This window comes from Pezoporus wallicus, unplaced genomic scaffold, assembly GCF_028554395.1.
Source record: "Pezoporus wallicus isolate ANWC-B61680 ecotype Strahan unplaced genomic scaffold, APGP_CSIRO_Pwel_v1 contig_593, whole genome shotgun sequence".
Lineage (NCBI taxonomy): Eukaryota > Metazoa > Chordata > Aves > Psittaciformes > Psittacidae > Pezoporus > Pezoporus wallicus.
In genome coordinates this window covers 6637333-6656820 of record NW_026642342.1, presented here as the reverse complement: position 1 = coordinate 6656820, position 19488 = coordinate 6637333, and the positions used below count along the sequence as shown (strand labels likewise).

General features: G+C 40.7%; 1 protein-coding gene across 3 annotated transcripts in view; it reads left to right on the top strand.

The window, feature by feature from the left end:
* The window catches only part of TGFBR3 (transforming growth factor beta receptor 3), a 114173-nt gene extending 95219 nt beyond the window's left edge, over nucleotides 1-18954 (top strand). For all 3 annotated transcript variants that reach the window (XM_057429069.1, XM_057429068.1, XM_057429070.1), the window contains 7 exons: nucleotides 1627-1758; nucleotides 1989-2156; nucleotides 4427-4726; nucleotides 5536-5656; nucleotides 9348-9383; nucleotides 11237-11344; nucleotides 17623-18954. In XM_057429069.1, the coding sequence (XP_057285052.1) occupies nucleotides 1627-1758; nucleotides 1989-2156; nucleotides 4427-4726; nucleotides 5536-5656; nucleotides 9348-9383; nucleotides 11237-11344; nucleotides 17623-17741 (984 nt within the window). In that variant the 3' untranslated portion in view covers nucleotides 17742-18954. The remainder of the gene's footprint in view (nucleotides 1-1626; nucleotides 1759-1988; nucleotides 2157-4426; nucleotides 4727-5535; nucleotides 5657-9347; nucleotides 9384-11236; nucleotides 11345-17622) is intronic.
* Nucleotides 18955-19488: the final 534 nt, after the last annotated feature.

The window sequence follows — 19488 nt, the reverse complement described above, 5'->3', positions numbered from 1 at the left end:
AGGAGATATGAAGGCTCCACATTCAGTGTGCTCCTGTGGTCAGATAGTATTCCAAAGGAAAAAGGAGGAGTTGGAGTTAAATACTGTTACAAAACTGCGTGACTGCAATCTGGGGACCATCCATACCAGTCTCAGAGAAGTTTCACCATCTTTTCCTATGCAGCTTTGATGTACCTGTACGTAACAGTACTACATAGCTGTAAGGAGAAATAGGAATTAAGTTTTGTGATTCCACAAAGCAATACCATTTAATTCATATGCTGAATTACTCACTAATTCATTATTTCATTAAGTGAAACTCTTTCTTCCCGAATTGCATATGAAAAAGGAGAAGATATTTTTGCATGCTTCTCTCTTCTAAATTGGATTCATATTTGCCATCAGTTGATGTACACGATGAAAGGATTCTTGAGTGCTCTGAATAAGGGATGATGCTAAGGAGCCAGTTAAGCTCTAAGCAACTGCTTCCAGGCTGACTCGGTTTATGAGGTTGAGTACAGTGCAGCTAATCTGGGTTAGAAAGTAATGACACGTTTCTCATGCTGAGCTTTCCAGTACATAGAATTAACCTCAGCAAATGATGGTCCAACCCAAAAACGGCTAAGGCAATCTGATCTGACCTTGCCTGGTTAAAACCATTCTGTACTGGCAAGTCTGTAGCACTTAACTTTAGAAACAGTCCCAGACCAAGACTGTGGATAGAAAAATCTCCAAACTACAGAGTAGCACAGGTCTAGAGTTAAATACTGTAATTGCCCTTATATTATGGCCCAAACTAAAATGGATATTTGCCTCTTCTCCTTTCTGCATCATGTCTTGTAATGGTCTTGGATACTCACTGACACTCCAAAACATGTATGGTATCTTTCAGAATTTGGGAGCATTTCTCCTAAAAAAATGAGCAGCATGCAGTGGACTCTCAAAGAGTGTATATGTTACTTCTGAGCAGTTGTTCAATGGCCAAGAAAACCAAGATGAAGTTCTGGAGGGGGGGGAACTAGCTGAGGAGCTGCTGGGCTTACAGCAGCAGAGTGCAGAACATTGGAAAGCAAAAAGAGGAATTGTCAGGTGAAGAAATGGAGAAGTGTGTAAAGGAGGACAAAAAGGGAGGGGCAATTCAGTAGGAATTCAGAGAAAAATGAAGGAAAAATGAAGAAAGGGATATGGTGGTTTTAGGTGTACATCTCTGAAAAAAATAGTCGAATGACAGAAGAGAAAATCCTTTAATGACCCAAACACTTGCAGTGATTTTCCATGAGTGCGTTAAGGAAAACTAAGTTGCAAAAAACCCACTTTAGAAAGCCATTTCTCTTTTCAGTGTTGGTTGTAGGAGTACCAGAAATAGAATGGAAATGCTAGGCTGCTCATTCAGACACTAGCACCCAGACTGGTGTCTTTGCTGGCTCTGAATTGTGGAAAAAAAACTAAGGGACATTCTCTAAATAGACCCTACATACCTTACATGTTCAGCACAAGGCTATTTAAGACGTGCTTTTCACTATCTGCTTAGCTGGTGCACTTCTTCTGGCCTTTGTATTGTTCTGAAGAGAGAAAGAAATAATAATCATGAAGAGAGAGTGCTGAGTTATCACGTAATTTTATGCATTTGCAATCCTTTTTGTGCAGATCGTTATTCAGCTGTCATCACCAGCCGAAAACAGTGGCTTTGATGATGATGACATGGAATCAGGTGATAATGGATTTCCAGGGGATGCTGATGAAGGAGATGTTGCTTTCTCAAGCTGGCCTGAAATAGCGGTATGTCCCTCTTGGGTTTGCACCTGACACTAGAGAAATGCCCATTGTACTAGGCACTTCACAAGAAATCATATGAATTCTATAGCAAATAATTTGTCTTTTAACACATTTCTCTTATATTGCTTGTGACCCTATTGAAGATTTACACTGTATTGTACAATGCAAATTTGTTCTTATCCAGCTTCCACCCCTGACTCAGGATGCTATTGTATTGGTTTGTTTGATTTCAGTTTAATTGCACGCTGCACCAGCCAGAGAATGACAGAGGTGTGTTTTGGCCTCCTGAACCACACATCGCCAATGTCACCTTCAACATGGAGCTGTACAGAACAGATCTGTTCCTTGCTCCCTCCCAAGGACTCTTCTCTGTTGCTGAGAATGGACCAGTATACGTAGAGGTAACAAACTGAAAAAGGCTTTCAAACCAATGGAAACGGTTTGCAAGGCCATGCAGCTGCGCCAGATCTGTTCTTATCAGTTGAAAGGTTTTGTGAAGTTGCTTTAGGCAGACGAGTAGGTACTTTAGTTGCTGCAGAGAACAGAAACTGGGGGGTGAGAAGCAGGACAATCTATTTTGGGTCAAAACCAAGAGATTCCTGCAAAATGGGTGAACTTAACAAGGTAAATGGGTCATTTTGCCAAATCTGCTTTTCTGTGCAGAATTTCAAGGTGTTCTCTGAGCTCTTCTTCTGAACTGGCATTTCTTGATGAAGACTTCAGAGTTCTTGTTATTCGGTAATATGGCTGAGGAACTTCAGACCAATACAGTCAGTATTTTGGGCTTATAAGGCCGGGAAAATGAAGATGTTACCAGAAGCAGTGCTGTGCCATGTTTCCCTTGCCCAAGGTAGCTCCTCTTTGGGAGCCCATGTTGCAGAAGTGTAGTGCCTGTTTGACACTGATGCAGTTTTTGTCATTGTTTCAATGTGTTGTGTCTCCTCCTCATTCTCTACACAGTGAGAATACTTAAGGCAGTTGAAGCAAAAATGTGTTGTGTTCAGTTAAGTGTGTGGTTTTTTTCATTTGGACAAAACCAGCTGCTTCCTTCAGTGATCTGGGATGAATCCCCGTGGCTCCAGGCCTCTGGATTTGACCAGTTCTGGAGCTGTTTATTCAGACACATGTTCTGATTTCTTCATCACCTGTCCTGGCAGAAAACTTTATTTTCCCTGCTTCTTCTTATTGCACAGTGGAAAACCTGTATCAGTTTTGAACTTCTGTGATTCCATTTTTAGCTGACGCGGACTTCTAACATTTTTGTTCCTGTTTCTGTTTTGCTTTTGTTATTAATATACATAATTCTTTTGGTCAATAGATTGCTTAGGTCACAACCTGTAAGAATTCTATAGCTCCCTTTTGTTTCTCTGCTAGAAATGTTTCTTTGTATTTGAATCTTTTGGCTATTTTTCTTCATCTTTGTTCTCTTCTGTCACTTTCTTACCACATTTTGGTCTCACTATCCTACTTAGTTCTCTTCTTTCCTTGAAATATCATTCCTCCCTTTATTTACCTGATGGTGTTTCATGATAGTGTAGCATTCCTGCCCTTGACATGATCTCTTTTTAAACTAGTTTATGCCATCAGCTTATTTAACTGTCAGTATCTGTGACTTGAGACTTGCATTCATCAGTGTTTATTTCTGTTCATTTTAGAAGATGGTCTTTCTTGCTTAGATGCTTCAGCACATCCCTTCATTTCTAATTTGATTGCTGCTCACATAAGGGAGAGAAAAAATGCCTTTATTCACTGCACAACTCATAGCATCCAAAAATTTCTGTACAGACCACAGGAAACTTTGGCAGGCTCTTCCTTAAATATACATGCAGCACATCAGGATTAAGTGCACATAAAGCACATTTCTTCTAAGAAGAAAATAATTTCTTGTGTAACTGTTCTCATCAGGCAGTGTTAATAGTTGAGGCACAACACTTCTGTTGTTTATTAAGAGCAACATGCTTCATTTGTCACAAATTCCATTAATTTTTTTTTCCTTAATTATTCTGTAGCATTTCTTGCCTGCATTCCAGCCCAGCTGAACAGCATCAGTGTCCTGGAAGTTTGCAGTCATTTTTCATAAAGGAATATGAATTTCAGACTTACAATAAACTAAAAGGATCCTTTAGGAGGCTCCCCTGCCCCCTGAGTCCAGGAATGCCACCCACATGTCAGACCATGACTTCCTCTCTGCCTCTGCATTCCTCTCCTGGCTGGGGGTGGGTTCTCTGCTGTGTCTGTTGCCTTTCTTTTTTGCCCTTTTCCTTTTTTTGCCCTTTTTCATTAATGTTTCAAGCAGATACAAAGACATGGAGTTAATAATTGACTTCCATACAGCTCTGTTCCAGCCTGTATGTCTAAGGGAAGCAGAGCCATTTCAGGTGGCGGTTGCAGGCATTAACTATGTGTCTGATCTAGACTGGGTTTTAATTTTGCTTTCAGAAAGATAAGGGATTGCTGTATTTAGGCATGGTTGTGCGGTTAAGCAGCTGCTGGTTTTGAAACCGTAGCTTTTCTGTCTCACAGTTTGACAGCCTACCCTTAACATTTAGCCTTCAAAATAGTTCAGATTGGAAGTGGCACTGGAAAACTGCTTGAAAAATTGTTGAAAATATTAGTGAAATGTGAACTGAAAATGCAATTTCTGACATCTCGCCGCCTCTCTTTAATGCAGGTGTCTGTGACTAAAGCTGACAGATCCTTGGGCTTTGCCATTCAAACATGCTTCATTTCCCCATTCTCAAATCCCGATAGAATGTCTGACTACACCATTATAGAAAACATTTGTCCTAAAGATGAATCTGTTAAATTCTACAGTACTGAGAAGGTGAACTTTCTGATACCATATGCACAGAAGGACAAAAAGAGGTTTAGCTTTGTGTTTAAACCAATATTCAACATCTCACTGCTCTTTCTTCACTGTGAGTTGACTTTGTGTACCAACAAAGATAAAGATACTCAAGGACTGCCAAAGGTCAGTAATTTATTGAAGTCTTAAGTTTCTGATTTAGATGAAAATAAGATATTTTTTTGTCATCTGAACTTTGAAGTGAATAAATGTTTTTTCTGTGGCATTGATGTCATGAACATTTTATCTCTAGGGTCAAGGCTTTAATAGATAAGACTTGTGATGCTAAGCATTGCATGATTTACAGTTTTTGTTTAAATTGCATTAGGTGGTTACATGGGATAAATAGAAATTGCTTTTTATTTTACAAGTGGTTCAAATTTATCTTTGCTACCTAAAATGCAAAGCACAAACAATGTTACCTCTAATTTCCAAAGACATGTAGAATACCAGCTATCTGACTGATACAAAAGAGGGCTGCCAAATTTTGCTTTAGAACTAATGGAAATGGCTGTAAATTGGTTGTTAAAGAACATGCTCTAAGAATTTGAAATTTCGTTGGGGTTTATGCACATTCTCCTTAAAATGTTTTGTTTGGGGTTCTTAAAGATGACTTTTCAATGTTGATCAACATGTGATGGGAGCTACAGTTTTGGCTACCAGATTTTTAAAAACAGATTTATCATAAAATAATTGCTACTTTTTGAGTTCAGTAGTAACACCTGTCATGAAGGTCACAGGATCCTTAATGAAGGCAAAGGTTGTGTCCTGAGGCACAGCTAAGAATTACCTTTGCCAGTACATTAAATGGGGTTGTCTGGAGGTTGTCCTCTTTTTTTGGTAAAGAGTATAGGATAAAACTGATGATAGGGCAACTGTGGAGCTGTCAATGGGTGACTCTCTCTGACTTCATGCACTGCTTCTTCCACTTGCAGTGCATTCCTCCTGATGAAGCTTGCACTTCTCTCAACGTGGATATGATTTTGGCTATGATGCACAACAAGAAAACCTTCACCAAGCCCCTTGTTGTAGTATCACATGAAGGAAAACCAGAAGGTACTTGTACTGTTGTGTAAGATACAGCTGGTTGGAATGCTAGAGTGCTCCATGTGGCATTGTTTGATCTTATGATACTGTGTTTGTAAGATGTTACTAGTTGAGACATCTCCCTGGCAGCAATCATCATGGCAGTTCATTGCTGGTTTTTGACTGTCGTTACTGATCTCTGGGCATGTGGTTTTGACAGGCATTGTGGAGGGAATACCATCCTACACCAGAGTGGTTTTCAGAAGTATGAATATTTATTAATAGCACTTGCAGCAACTTCTGGTTGGCCAGAGATCAAAGGCAGTACTCTTCTCCCTGTTGTATGATTTCTTTATTTTGCTTGTAAATACATATTTAGAAATAACAACAATGGAATTTCAGAGTACTGGGGGACTCTAAAGTCTGATATTCAGAGCAAAAGGTGAGATGCACAAAGGGATTTTAGCTCCGCTTTCAAGCTTTTTTGATTCTATAATCTTTAAGGAAAAACCCCACCAGTGTGGCTGTTGAAGGAGTTGGAAATGCTGAAGAGTGTTATGAGATAATGCCAGACAGCACAATGGGACTGGAAAGTTTTTTGTAGTGAATCCCTCTGGCAGCATCAGTCACATTCTGGTGCATTTGGAGAAGAAAATGTGTGTTGTCTTTTCCTTTTTTTGTATTAGCATGGGAGTTTAAGCAGAACTTTTTGTAGCTTCACTTGCACATTAAAATCTTCCAATTATGTCCAAAGGCTGTTTGCCCCTTGAAATGCTTTCTGGGGAGTGTCAAAAGGATGCAGATCGGAAGTCCTGTAATGTCCCTTGTACAGTGCATGCTTTTTAGTCTTCAAACAATGTAAAGTTCCATACAGCATTGCTAGGGGAAATAAGCAACAACTGCTTCTGTTTAACTCTGCAAGTCAGCTCATATTTAGTTTTTGGGGGTTTTACAAATTTACAGATCAAATCCACTCTGAATTAAAGGCATGTATTTGATCTGTCAGTGTGGTAGAATTCAAACTGTGCTTTGGGCCTGATTCTGCAACTCTTTCTTTTTGCAAAGCTCTCTTTCTTATTTCCTTAGTGGTTATTCTATTGGGAATGAGTAAATCCTGCAACTGAAGTTCAGCCTTCAATAAACAGACTCGTACTCTGAGCTCTCTTGCCCTTCTGATGTGTGGAGCACTGTGCGCAGTTCCCGTCTCGGGCTTCACTGAGAATGTTGTCTTTGTGAGCGGCACAAGCTCTCAGTGTGCAAAGATGAGCTAAATTTATAAAGATTAGTTACAAGACACCAGTGTGATAGAGCATTTTGTTGCACTGTGGGTGATATAGCCTAATTGTGGGGTGTTTGGTGGAAATCTCTCCAGCATATCACAGCTTTCAGACATCATACAAAGCGGCCCATTAGCAGCGTAGCTTTGTTGGTATGCAGTTGTTCTGCAGTGAATCAAGCAGCCCCTTTCTAAAAACTAAACGCCATTGTTGGCCAATATGCGAGCATAAGATTTGCAGAAGAAATACTGAACAGGAGAATTGATATTTCAGGGGTGTGGTGTCCTTCATTTGCTTTCATGGGAACAGGCCAGCTTTCATTGTTGTAAAGCATCTTAACATGAGTTACTGCCATTGGATCCTTTTTCTGAGCTAAATGAAGAAGTCATGCACTTGATATTTCAAAAGTCAGAACAAACTGGTCATTGCAAAGGTGCTGTCTTTTGTTCTTTGAACATAGGCTTATGAATGACTCATTGACTGTAATAGAAACCAGAACTGTGTGTCTGAATGGGAATGATTCTCCTCCTAATTTTGTTAGTTATTTCCAAGCTCAATTGCTTACATTATTGCAGTAGATCCCAATGGAAGTGTCTAAAACTCCATGCCACATTCTTTGCCTTTGCATTCCTGCATTTCATGCACACCCTCTCCCCCAGTTCAATGAGAGGCATATTCAATGGTGGCCCCTTAAATGCTAAGAAATAGGCGTTCTTCTGTAGAAATAATCTACCAATTGTTCAGATTTCTGTTAAGTGTGGAAACTATAGATTATTATTTCCACAGCAAAAGGAGAGAGGTCATAGAAAGGATGTCAGGTGAGCAGCTAACAAGTGCCTCTATGCTATAAAGCTGTAGAAAATCATGATAATTTTTAAAGACTGGCTGCTGGTTATTCTAAATTAGATGCTTTTCCTGGACTTTAAGGATTCCTGCTGCTTCTGTGTTACACTGAGCAAATCACATTAAAATAAGTTTAAGAACTGGATGACTGGGGAGAATTGTTAGTGGGCGATGCAGCCTATCATTAGCAGACTTTATATCCTCTGTAGAGAGGCCAGTGGCAGAATGAGCATGGAAAATTCATTCTCCCCTCAGCTCAGAAGGCATTTTCTTGGCATTTGGGATATGCTAGTGGAGTGTTTGGACAAACTGATAGTGCCCTTACCCATGTTTGTACTGTTCAGTGCTCCCTGGTTTCAGTCCAGCCCTCCTCACAAATCTTGCATCAAGTTACACTTTTGCTGTGTGTTAGAACAAGTGACAATCACACAGATAATGAATAAAATGCTTTTTTTGGATGTTGTAGGCACATGCGACCCTAATGATCTTGTAGGATATTGCTGGCAGTTTAGTGCTGCCATTTGGGGTTCAGAAGGTAGAAGCATGGTCTTGGTTTAAGGGTAATTTAACATACTTATTTGCAGTATTTTTGAGCTGCTGTGTTTAGATAGCAGTTAAACAATTCTTTCTCTCAGTTGCTAAAGATACAAAAACAACTACTGGGACACTGTCTTACCAAATCCTTTTACTGCTGTTGCAGTGAACACACTCAGATATGCCAGAATTTAAATGAGATTCCCTAGGTTACTGGGCAGTCCAGAAACAAACTACAGCTAACCAAACAGGTCCTTGGGGCCGAAGCCAGAATCTCTGGCTCTTCTGCTCGAGGTGGCACATTTGGAGAAAGATAAGAGAAGCCAGTTATCAAAAGAAGGGAAAATTCTTCATTTTCAAGTATATGTTTACTTGTCTCTTTCTGTTACATGCTGATAATAATGATGATATTTGATATTCTTGCCAAGAATAATAGCTTTGATATAATAGCTATGAGCGTTTATTTCTTATATATCATTATATCACCAAACTTTTTAAAGCAGAATACCAAGTAGGACGGACTCAGGAAACTGTGAATCAACGCATACTCATGCAATTTGGACAAAGCAGTGTGTATCATGCCGTAATACTGACTTTTCTTCAGTTGTGATAGCCAGTGTTTGATTGCATTTTTGTGATATAGCTTATTGATATCTCCTGTTTGTCATTAATGAATACTCAGATGAATGTCATCACCTTAAAACCAGCCTTTGCAATCTGTGCAAAATCTTTAAGAGCTCCATATAGGAATAACCAGAGTTAGTACAGGTCAGACCTGGTGACATCTGGGTGTGAAAAATTGCAGTGTACTTGCCATCAAAACATATGATGCATGAACTGTACTATAGATGTGTTTCTCCAAGGAATGATCAATACGCGAACAGAATTCTTCTGAGCTGAGCAAGATTATTGAATTTGGGCTGGTTTTACTGAAATTCCTGATTAAGATTACAGTTAATGCGTTTATGTCAGATCAGGTCCTGAAGGTTGCTTGCATAGTTTGTAAGCTGTATGTGGAACTCTGATTAATGGTTTGTTTCTTTTTTTCTTTCTTTGTTTTTAATTAGATTCTTCCCTTCCAAAGCCAAATGTGAGACAGCTGCGTAAGTAACTCTTGAATAAATCTCTTTTAAGCCTTAAACTTTTATCTAGAGAGTATTAGAGCAATGAAGAAAATTATCTTAAAGCTTTCTCTGTGTGTGTGTGTGTGTGTGCATGTGAAATTCTGGGACAAGACAGAATTCTGACTGTATTGCTGGTTGAAAGATTCCGATCAGCGTTTAGAATGAAGGGCTGTGACCTTTTGTACCTGTGCAAATCAGATCTGGAGAAACACCATGCCGCCTTAGGAAGTGCATTTGCTGATGTGTGTTTGTTGTTTCCCCCTTCACTGCTTCCCTATACCAGCATTTCAGCAGCAATGCCAACTGACGGAGCTCCTGTTTTCTACTTCAAACCTCGCTCCTACCCTGCACCACAGCTGGCTACATCCCCAGTTACTCTGGCACCAGCACTTACAGGTCATGCTGGAGATGAGATCACTGACTTGATATGGATTAAATTCTCTGTGTTTTCTGTTGTCTTGATGCAGTAGGTTAATCAGGGTCAATAGGAAGGGAAGAAAAGGAGAGAAGCATCACTAGAAGACAGTAATAAGCAGGAAGGTGAAGATTATTTGTAGCCAAAATCAAGAATGGATAGAGAAGAGGAAGTGCAAAGAAGGTGGTTTTTTTCCTTTGCCCTTGTCCCTATGTCTTTGGGGCTAAATTTGCTCAAAATAGCAAGGGGAATGAGAAATGATGCTTCTGGGAGAAAAAAAACTTCTAAGCCACTATCTGTCAGCTATTGCATATGTAAACTTGGTCACAGGCACCCAGAAGTGAGTCCTGAAAGGCCCTTGCCAATAGGAACTGTTGGAGAAGACATTTGCCAGAAGACCCTCAGGAACTCAGGAGGTTTTGGACTGGCGGATGTCCATAGGGACATCTGCTGGATGCAGGCACATGTAAAGTGAGGGTGTTGGTTGTGGTTTGAGGACTGAAATTCCACTGAAGGATACTATTGAGAAGATCCAGTCAGCTCATTTCCTGGCCGGCTTAGTAAAATGCTAATCACTGGCCTAAACCATTTTGTGCACTGCATTAAAAATACTGAAACTAGAAATCAATTTTGTGAGAAGAAATTCCCCCAAATGATCACTAAAAGTGATGATTTTTATTTTTCTAAGTATTTCTAATCACCAAAAAGAAAACCACAAAAGCCAAGTTTCATTGCTTGGGTGGTTAACACTGGGGGGGCAATACATGCAGGAACCAGATGCTGTTACCCTGGAAATGGCACTGCAAAAGGGCCTCTCCCCTAGACTGTTATTTGCGTGTGTGTATGCTTCTATTTTTGTGTTCTGGAATTAATTTCAGTTATTGAAAGCATTGCCAAATGTGAAAAACAATTGTTTCTATTTATGTTTTCACTGACTTTTTGCTGGCATCTCTTTCCTCTTAACAGCAGTTCCGTTCCCCACCTAGATTTCAGACTGAACTTGTAGGAGATGTAGGGGAAAGTTTGCTTGAGTATTAGGGCATTTAAATGAAAAACATCTTTTGCTAAAAATCTCAGCCCTTTAGAAATACATTTGTAAGATAAATGGATATATCATTGAAGGCAAGTTATTAATGCCAACTGAAAATGCTTAATTTTTTGCAGCATTTTCCAGATTTGGGTGTGCTGAGGTGGGTTTTCCCTTTGCGATGTGGAACAGTTGCTTGGAGCGAAGCCAGTGTCTGAAAGCATCACTTTTATTTCCTTGATGCAAATCAGCTCGTCTGTTCCTTAAAATAGTGCTTAATTAATTATGAATTTGTAAAAGTCTTTCCCATGGAAGTATGATGTGAATTTCTATAAACCACTATTGCCACTGAACATGAGAAGTGCTTATAATGTGTGTTTACCTTTGCAGCTGTGTTCTACGGGCTGGACACGCTGACTGTGGTGGGCATTGCCTTTGCGGCATTTGTAATCGGCGCCCTGCTAACAGGAGCACTCTGGTTCATCTACTCTCGCACAGGTAAGGGTGAGGGCTTCCACAGACCTCAATGCAGATCATACTGCAGGAAATGTGGTCTTCCCTTTCCTCCCACCTTGCAGAGGCTATTCTGGGCTTTGTTCCTTGCTCTCTGCTCTTACTAGGGTGTTTCCAGCACCTCCTCCCATGAGCCTGTTGGTGCGTATTGGCAGATTGAAACCCGCCCTTCCCTAAAGGGATGGAATCATGTTATGTTTTATGAACATGATTTGAAATTTGATGAAATAATTTTAAATGCAGATCTTGAAAACTCACTTGGGACATGAATGAAACTGAGTATTCCTCATGCATAATCATTAGTAGCATCCTTGTATTTCAGATTTAGTTAATGATTCAGTCAATGGATCCCTTTTGGCTCCCATACTCTTCCTTAAAAAATTTCTTGCAGTTACTAGATTAGGCTGATGTGACTGAGAATGTGATGTGATCAGTATGTGTAGTGGGCCAAATGGCCGAGAGAATGCTTCATTTACATAGATGTATTCTGAATGTTACTAGACTTGAAAATGTTTCCTGTGCTTTGATTACATAGAAATTTTGCCTCAATTATTTATTCCTCCATTCTTCAACTGTGACATTAAATTGATAGAAGTTGAGTGTCTTCTCAATTAGTTTTGTCCAACCAACTAACCAGGAATGTGCCTGAATTGGTGCAGCCTTTATGCATAGGTGGTTTTTCAGTATCTTAGAAATTTTTTTTGCACAATAAGTTAGCAGAAACACAGTACTGTATTGAAAGAAGAGAGAGTTTTGGGAACTTTGTTGCATGTAATCTGCAGGGTGGTACAGAAAAAGACTGGACACTGATGGGGCTTTGATTAGCAACATCTTATCTTCGGTGCTGGTGGATTATGGGTATTTCAGGATCCATACAGCCTGCTGGATTCCCAACTGCTTCCACTTCTGACCTGACAAGACCCTTCCAAGATCTCTGGATGTGGGGAAAATGAAGTCAGTTACTTCAAACCTATGAGGCTCTGGGGCACTGGAATTCTTCTCTAGCCCACCACAGGGTTTTTCAACATCTAAAACCTCATGGAGGCTATTTAGGAGTGAGCATCCAGCACTGTTGGTCAGAGCTTTTGTAAATATTATGACCCAGGAGCTTATGTTAATTTGGAAAAAAAAAACAAAACCTGTGTGTTTTTTTTTCTAGTTGGCAGTACAAGAGCTTTGTGTAAGCAGTTTAATACTTCTCAATGCATCAGCTGTGCACAAAGCTTGTTTGGAATTGGGACGTGGAAAATTTAAAGGTTGTGATAATATGTATAAACAGTATCATTCTGCCTCATATACTATTGAAACATTGTGGAAGCAAAGTAAGTGCAATTTCAATGAGTGAATGTGTAAGTTAAGAAGATAATTTCCAAATAGGTAGATTTTATTAACATAAAATTAAGCATTGTTAAAGTAATATAATTTATATTGGAAGTTATATGTGGAAGTTCTGTCTCTGTTCACATATAGAACAGAGACACATGTAGACACATGTTGTGTGTCAGTAGTCAAGGAACACTGAGGAGCCAACATGATAAATCCTTCAGGAGCAATAGCACTCGGACCAATCCCATTAAAAGAATTACATTAACAAAGTACATCATAGTGGCTGCATGCAAGTAGTAGAGCAGGCAGCTGCTCTTGCTTTGTGTTTGAGAGATGAAAATAAGTTGAGAAAAAAGCCAGACAAAAGTAGTGAGAAGAAAAGAAAGAAAGGGGACATTGTAACTCCTCAGAGATTTGCAGAAATGATAAAGAATACCTAGGAATATCTGGTTCAGATTTTGAAAGGACTGTGAAGGTGAACCTGTGTTCCTGTGCACATACTTCTTCTGTGCATAGTATCTTCTGTCTCCAAAGCACAACTTGCAGCAGAGCGCAGTGAGGGCTCTTGGCAGGGACAGTCTCTTAAAGGCCAACTGCTGTGGCAGACAAGATAATCCAGCTGCAGTGGAAACATTCGGGAGCTGGCTGCAGGCCTTTATTAAAATAAAGGTGGGGGGGAGGAGGGAGATATTCTAAATTTCATCTACAGAGTGGCTCTCTTCTGCCATTAGAGAATTCATGCATTGCTGAATTGTGCTCTGAAATCCCATATTTTGTTGTAAGTAGCACGGGGGTTTCTTTTCTGACGTACTTCAGACCAAAGGTTGGAACATAGGAGCTCATTCTAAAGCATTTAGCTGATGCTCAAGAGCATGGACAAAGGCTACTGCTGGTGGAGAATGGCAACTGGGAATTTCTGAAGAAAGGTATTTTTTGTTGCTATAGTCCTGTATGAAATACAGCAAAAGGCTTTTCTGACTGTGTCTCTACTGTCAGACTCATTCTAGCATAGAGAATATGCTTTACATAAGGGACCTAGTTTGTTCATCTTGATAGGCCATTAACATTTAAATCTCAAACAATTGGCAGCAGAAGAGAACTATAAAATAAGTAGAATTTCATCTCCAGATATTAAAGGAGGATTGTTGTGTTGAAGGTTTGTTTGTGGTTTTCTTACGTGTGGGGTTTGGTGATTTCAGTCATTTCTGAATTGCAGAAATGGCAGATTTCTGCCAAAGCATCAGAATTGTGCTTTAGAATACTCCAGACTCTCTGAAAAAATTAATAATGGAGTACGAATGTCCTAAGATACACAGGTAGTAGAGGAAGGGAGAGGGGAGGCTAGGATTACAGCAACAGAGGAGGAATTTTAGCTAACTGCTCTGCAAAAGGACTCCGTACTTTTCTTTCTCCAGTCAGGGAAAGGACATGGAACGTGACTGAAAGCTTTCCACAGTTGCATGGGTTCTGCTGGAGAGGAGCAAAGGGAAGGTAGCAGAGATTTGCCACAATTAACCCAATTTACCTGGCTGTCTTTAGGAAGAAGCACAAATGTTGCAGTGTGCATGGATGCAGACTTTCAAAATGTAACCAGATAAATATCTGTCAAGGTGGTATCTGTCTTAGGGATAATTGACTGTGTTTAGGAAGGGACATGTGCAAGTCTGATGAGTTAGTGAGACTGCTAACCCATGTAAACTGTGTTACAGAGAATATCAGTCACTTCATTCACTTAGAAAGTGTGTTTTTCCTTCTCCAGGCAGTCTTGCAAGTATAGAGGGTAAAATGTTCCAAAATCTGGAAAGTTAAAAGTGTCCCTCCTCCCCCACTGCTCCCTTTTTTATGGATCTGATTTAAAATAAACTAACATAGCAACCAATTATATTTGGCAAATGGAGATAGAAAAGCAAACATTCAGACTTCCTGGACAGGGAGTACAACTGGCAGCTTTCCTAAGTGTGAATAATAAAGTGCATGTTGTCGCATTCAGATGGGTAAAAGCTTGTTTACCGTCAATAAATGAGACATGTCCATTTTGAGCAGTTCTGGTTCAGGAAGATGAGATACATGAAGCTGTTTACATGAAAAAGGCAAATGGAAAATGCCTTTGTGGTGATAGTTTACATCTCTTTACATACTTTTATGAATATTCTTTAAAAAGTCTTCACTGCAGATTAGCTAGGTGTTGAGGAAATAAAATGCAGGCAAAGTCAGCCAGTCCAGATGTGGTTGCTAGACTGTGTTCATAACGTCCCTGTGATTTGGATTGTTTTTTGCTTGAGGACATTGAGAATTTGTTATTGTTTGACAAATGTTTGGTGTATCAGAGTTGCTGATTGCATTCTAGAGATGAGGTGCTTCAGAGGCAATTGAATTACAGCATAGGGAAGGGGGCTCGTATCCCAAACCAAAGGAAAGGTGCCTCCTAAGATGCTTTCCAGAGGAGCTGGGAGGAGTAAAGCGAGCTGTTGGGCTCGCACAGGGACCCCAGCACTGCGTTTGTCACTCTGCCATGAAACAAAACCAACATGTGTTTAGCTTATAAGTGAATTTATGGCTAAATGCATGCAGATTGTATTGCCATGCCCAGGCTGACGCAGAGCTGTGTGTAACCATGTGGTTTGTAAAATGGGTGACAGCGGAGCTGCAGGGAGGGCTGAGAGGGGCCCTGCCGGGGGGAGCTGTGGCTCCTCTGCACGCCCATCGAGGCTTCTCCTGCTGCCGGGGTAGGATTCACTGCCTCACTGCTTTCTCATGTTTGTGTTCGCTTGTTTTGCTTTAATGAAGGGGAGTTTGCTTATCACTGCCTTTGTAAATATATCCCGTAGTACAAAAAGAAGGAAGACTTGTACACAAACAGCTGGAGGAGAAGGGAGTGAGTTGCGGGGAAGACATCCAAACAAGGCTTATGAAAGCTTTTACAGTATAATAACGCAGGCACTGATTTGCTACAGTTTCCTGTGATGGGTTGCAAAGCTATTTCCAATGCAAATTAGAGCTGAAACTCAGTTTATTTACTGACAACTGAGGGTAGATTCTGACCTGCAGCAGAAATCTGCTGCTTGTGAATGAGCTACATAGATATTTCTTAGACTGGGGAAAAGAGAATCAAAACATGCTCACAAGGGTAAATGCCGGTTTGAGTGCTTGAATTCAAGAGTGAGATCCTCGCCCTCTTTTTGAGCATTTCATTGGTCTCCTGGGCAATGTGGTTTAGTTGTTTAGTCCTGTCCCGTCCCCCTTTTCCTCCCCATTCCTAAGCCAGTGGGGTATAAGGCAAGAGCTGTGCATGGTGGGGCCTTCGGTGCACTTACAGCTGTGGCGCAAGCTAACAGTGAAGCTGCTGGTTCCCATTACAAAGTTCAGATGCAGCCTCTGCTGTGAGGAGTGCTCAGAGCTCCCTTGTTTGTAGCAGACCTCTGAATGCTGAGCAGCCTGCAGAAGGACATCTTCTGGCCCGAGACACAAAGTGTTAAAGGCACACTTCCTCCACAGCCTCGTTCCGGAGGAGCATGGGGCTCTGGCAGCTGGGCAGCAGCACACAGGGCATGGGGATGTGCCAGAGCAGCTCCTGGGGGAGGAAGCTGGCTCGTCCCTGCTCTGTAACCCTCTCGATGCAGGCTGTGCTTCCAGTCTTCGACCTGTCGCTGAAGCAGACACCGGGTAATGAGAGCTTTACCAAATCCTGAGCAGGGAAGAAAAATTGAACTCTGCAGAACTAGCGCATGGCATCAGGGCAATGTAGAGCAGAACTGTGTCACTATAAACTCATGAGGCAGGAGATACAACAGCCGTTGATTTTTATTTCTTTTTTCCCAGTTATCCCTGCCCATGATGTGGCAAAATGTTTCCGTCTTGCTCCTTTGCTGGCGCTGGCTGCCATGGTTGGTCTGCAGCTCAAGCAGCAGCAGTCTGTTACTGCTGCTGGGATCACAGCTTCGTAGCCTGAGAGAGAGGAGTTCAAGGGAGGGGCCAGCTACAGTGCATGTCATACAAACTTAGTCTTGCCATCTGTTTTGAAGAGACTATTTTAATATTGCTAAGGTTGCAGATTTGAGCACTGTAACTTTAAAAATGTCAGTTGTGGTTTCCTACATGGCCTCTTTATGATCTGTTAGGTATTCACATAATTTTTACTTCCACCTTAGTTGAGACATGGATTTTTTTCATAGCATCTGAGCCACAGGTGCCAGAGAGGTGTGAGGTGAGCAGACAGAAATCTAGGTTTTATCAGAAGCCATAAATATGGCTTTAACTCCTAGTGCTTGATTTGGCAGTGCAAGTAACAAAGAGCTTTGAATTTACCATCAGTAAACAATTAACAAGAAATGGTGAGACTTCTCACTTCAGGTTGTAAGTGCTGCGTGTACTGTGGTAGCTATAGGGGAACTTCTTGCAAATTATACTTGGAGTAAATCAAGTCAAGCTTGCAGGGTAGCTTGTTGGTTTTGTACGCAAAGAAAACTGGCCATGTCTCTGGGTATGTGGCTGTCCAGCTGATTGAAGAACATTGCCTTCAGGTCCACTTTTACTGAGTATGCTGCTCTATAAGCTGACGCTAAAACTAAAGCCTATATTTCATTGGCCTTTTTTCATGAAACAGCAAAACTATAAAGAGGTCAGAGTCATGTAATGGGACCCATTTGAGTGACAGCTGACAACAGAAGATAGTGTCTATCTTGGCAGTTTTCATCAGCTGCTTTTAAAATGCTTAAGAAAACAGCTGTGTTGTTCTCCCCATGTGCAATGCTCAGGTGTCAAAGTCTAGTAAGATTTTCAGCAGTACTCTGAGGACTGTCACCAAGATACTCATTACATGGCAATACAAACCGCCAGAAGGGAAAGACTGGGGAGGAATGGAGTATTGGTTTTCATGACAACTAACATTTTCTATTTCCCTTCTCCCAACCCCACTTTTTGCCCCCCCTTTCCCTCAGGAGAAACCACAGGAAGGCAGCAGGTGCCTACATCCCCACCAGCCTCTGAGAACAGCAGTGCAGCACACAGCATCGGCAGCACGCAGAGCACCCCCTGCTCCAGCAGCAGTGCCACCTAACGCCGCGGAGGCACGTAGGAGGGCATAGGTTCAAAAGACTGTGTGTGGACATCAGCTTTTTAAATTTAAAAGGATTGCTTTGGGGAAAGAAAAGGAAAAAAGAGGAGGGATTTTTCTACAAAAAAAAAAGGAAAAAGACTTATTTTCTTTTGGGGAAGCCACTGTGTGTGTGAGTGTGTGTCTATACATGCACACAATGCATGGGTAAACACAGCCTGTTGGATCTTCTATAGGATGTTGTGCAACACGTGACAAAGCTACTAATTTTGCAGTACTGCAACCTGTTCTAGGGGTCTGTGGGCCCTCAATGTGAAATCTGTGCCAGTTTGGGAAAATGCTGCTTTGTCTGTATGACTTTTTCTTTCCCTAAGCCTTCTCATTGACATGAGGTATTAATTATAGGAGTTCAATCATAGACTCATAGAATGGTTTGGGTTGAAAGGGACCTTATATATCATCTAGTTCCAACCCCCTGCCACGGGCAGGGAAACCTTCCACTAGGCCAGGTTGCTCCAAGCCCTGTCCAGCCTGGCCTTGAACACTGCCAGGGATGGGGCAGCCACAGCTTCTCCGGGCACCCTGCCCCATGGCCTCACCATTCTCACAGTACTTATTCCTACTATCTTATCTAAATCTACCCTCTTTCAGCTTAAAGTTGTTACCCCTTGTCCTATCACTACACAACATAAGCAAAAGAAAGATAATCTTAGGTCAAAAGATTTTTATTTGTCTTAAGCAAGAAAGCCTCAAGGTCAGGTCTCTTTGGTTAATAACATTCTATTACTTCAGCTATGTTTAGCTACTTTTGAGTGATCTTTGTTTTGTTCAGCTTACAGCTACAGCATCTCATTTGCTTTCCTGTCATGTTTGAAGCTTCAAGTTTGTTCCAGGTATTTTTGGTTTACTATGTTTTGATTTGCTAATTGGAGAGGAGCACACTCTAACATTCCCTTTCTTGTTCTTTGGGCCAAAGCTCTTTAAATAACAGAGGTTTTTAATATCCTATACCAAATCAAGGCACACACAAACATTAAGACAAATAATGGTCTTGTGCACTAACATAGATGTGTGTACCTTTAATGGCAATGTCTTTATGCAAATAGATGTATACCTATGTATACAGAGCCTAACTTACCACTTTAACAATTGGGAAATTAGGTTAGTGTTCCTTCCTTACATAAAATATATAATGCATATATATATATAGATAGATAGATAGATAGATAGATATATTTAAAAACAGCTCTCCAGTTTATGGTAGGTAGATAGAGGAGAAAGAACAGGTGATTTGGTTCTGATCCTCTAGCTAGCCCAAATTCCCCTTGAAATAAGGGATGGTTTTGAGGGCACAAAGAATGTGCAGTACAGCCTGTCTGTGCAGAACACTGCATATCAAAATGAAGCTATTAAGATAGTTTTGTAGTTTTGTGTCAAACTGGTGTATGAACATTGCGATTGGATAGTCCCAAAGTAGTGTTGGAATATGGAAATGGCAGAAAGGTACTAATTGTCACAGTATTTTTTTAGTGTCATTGCCATATCTTGACTCCAAATCAATGCCAAATGAAAAAAGACACTTTTAATGTGTAATTGTCTGACTGTTATGTTGCCACTTTGTAATGTGTTCTACTGATCCTTCTCCTTCTGAAGAAAAGCATAGTTTTCCTCTAAAAATGAGATCAGTAACTTTCATTAATTGTAGCGAAGGTTACCTGTGTTCTGCAAGAGGAGAAGGGAATTCATTACA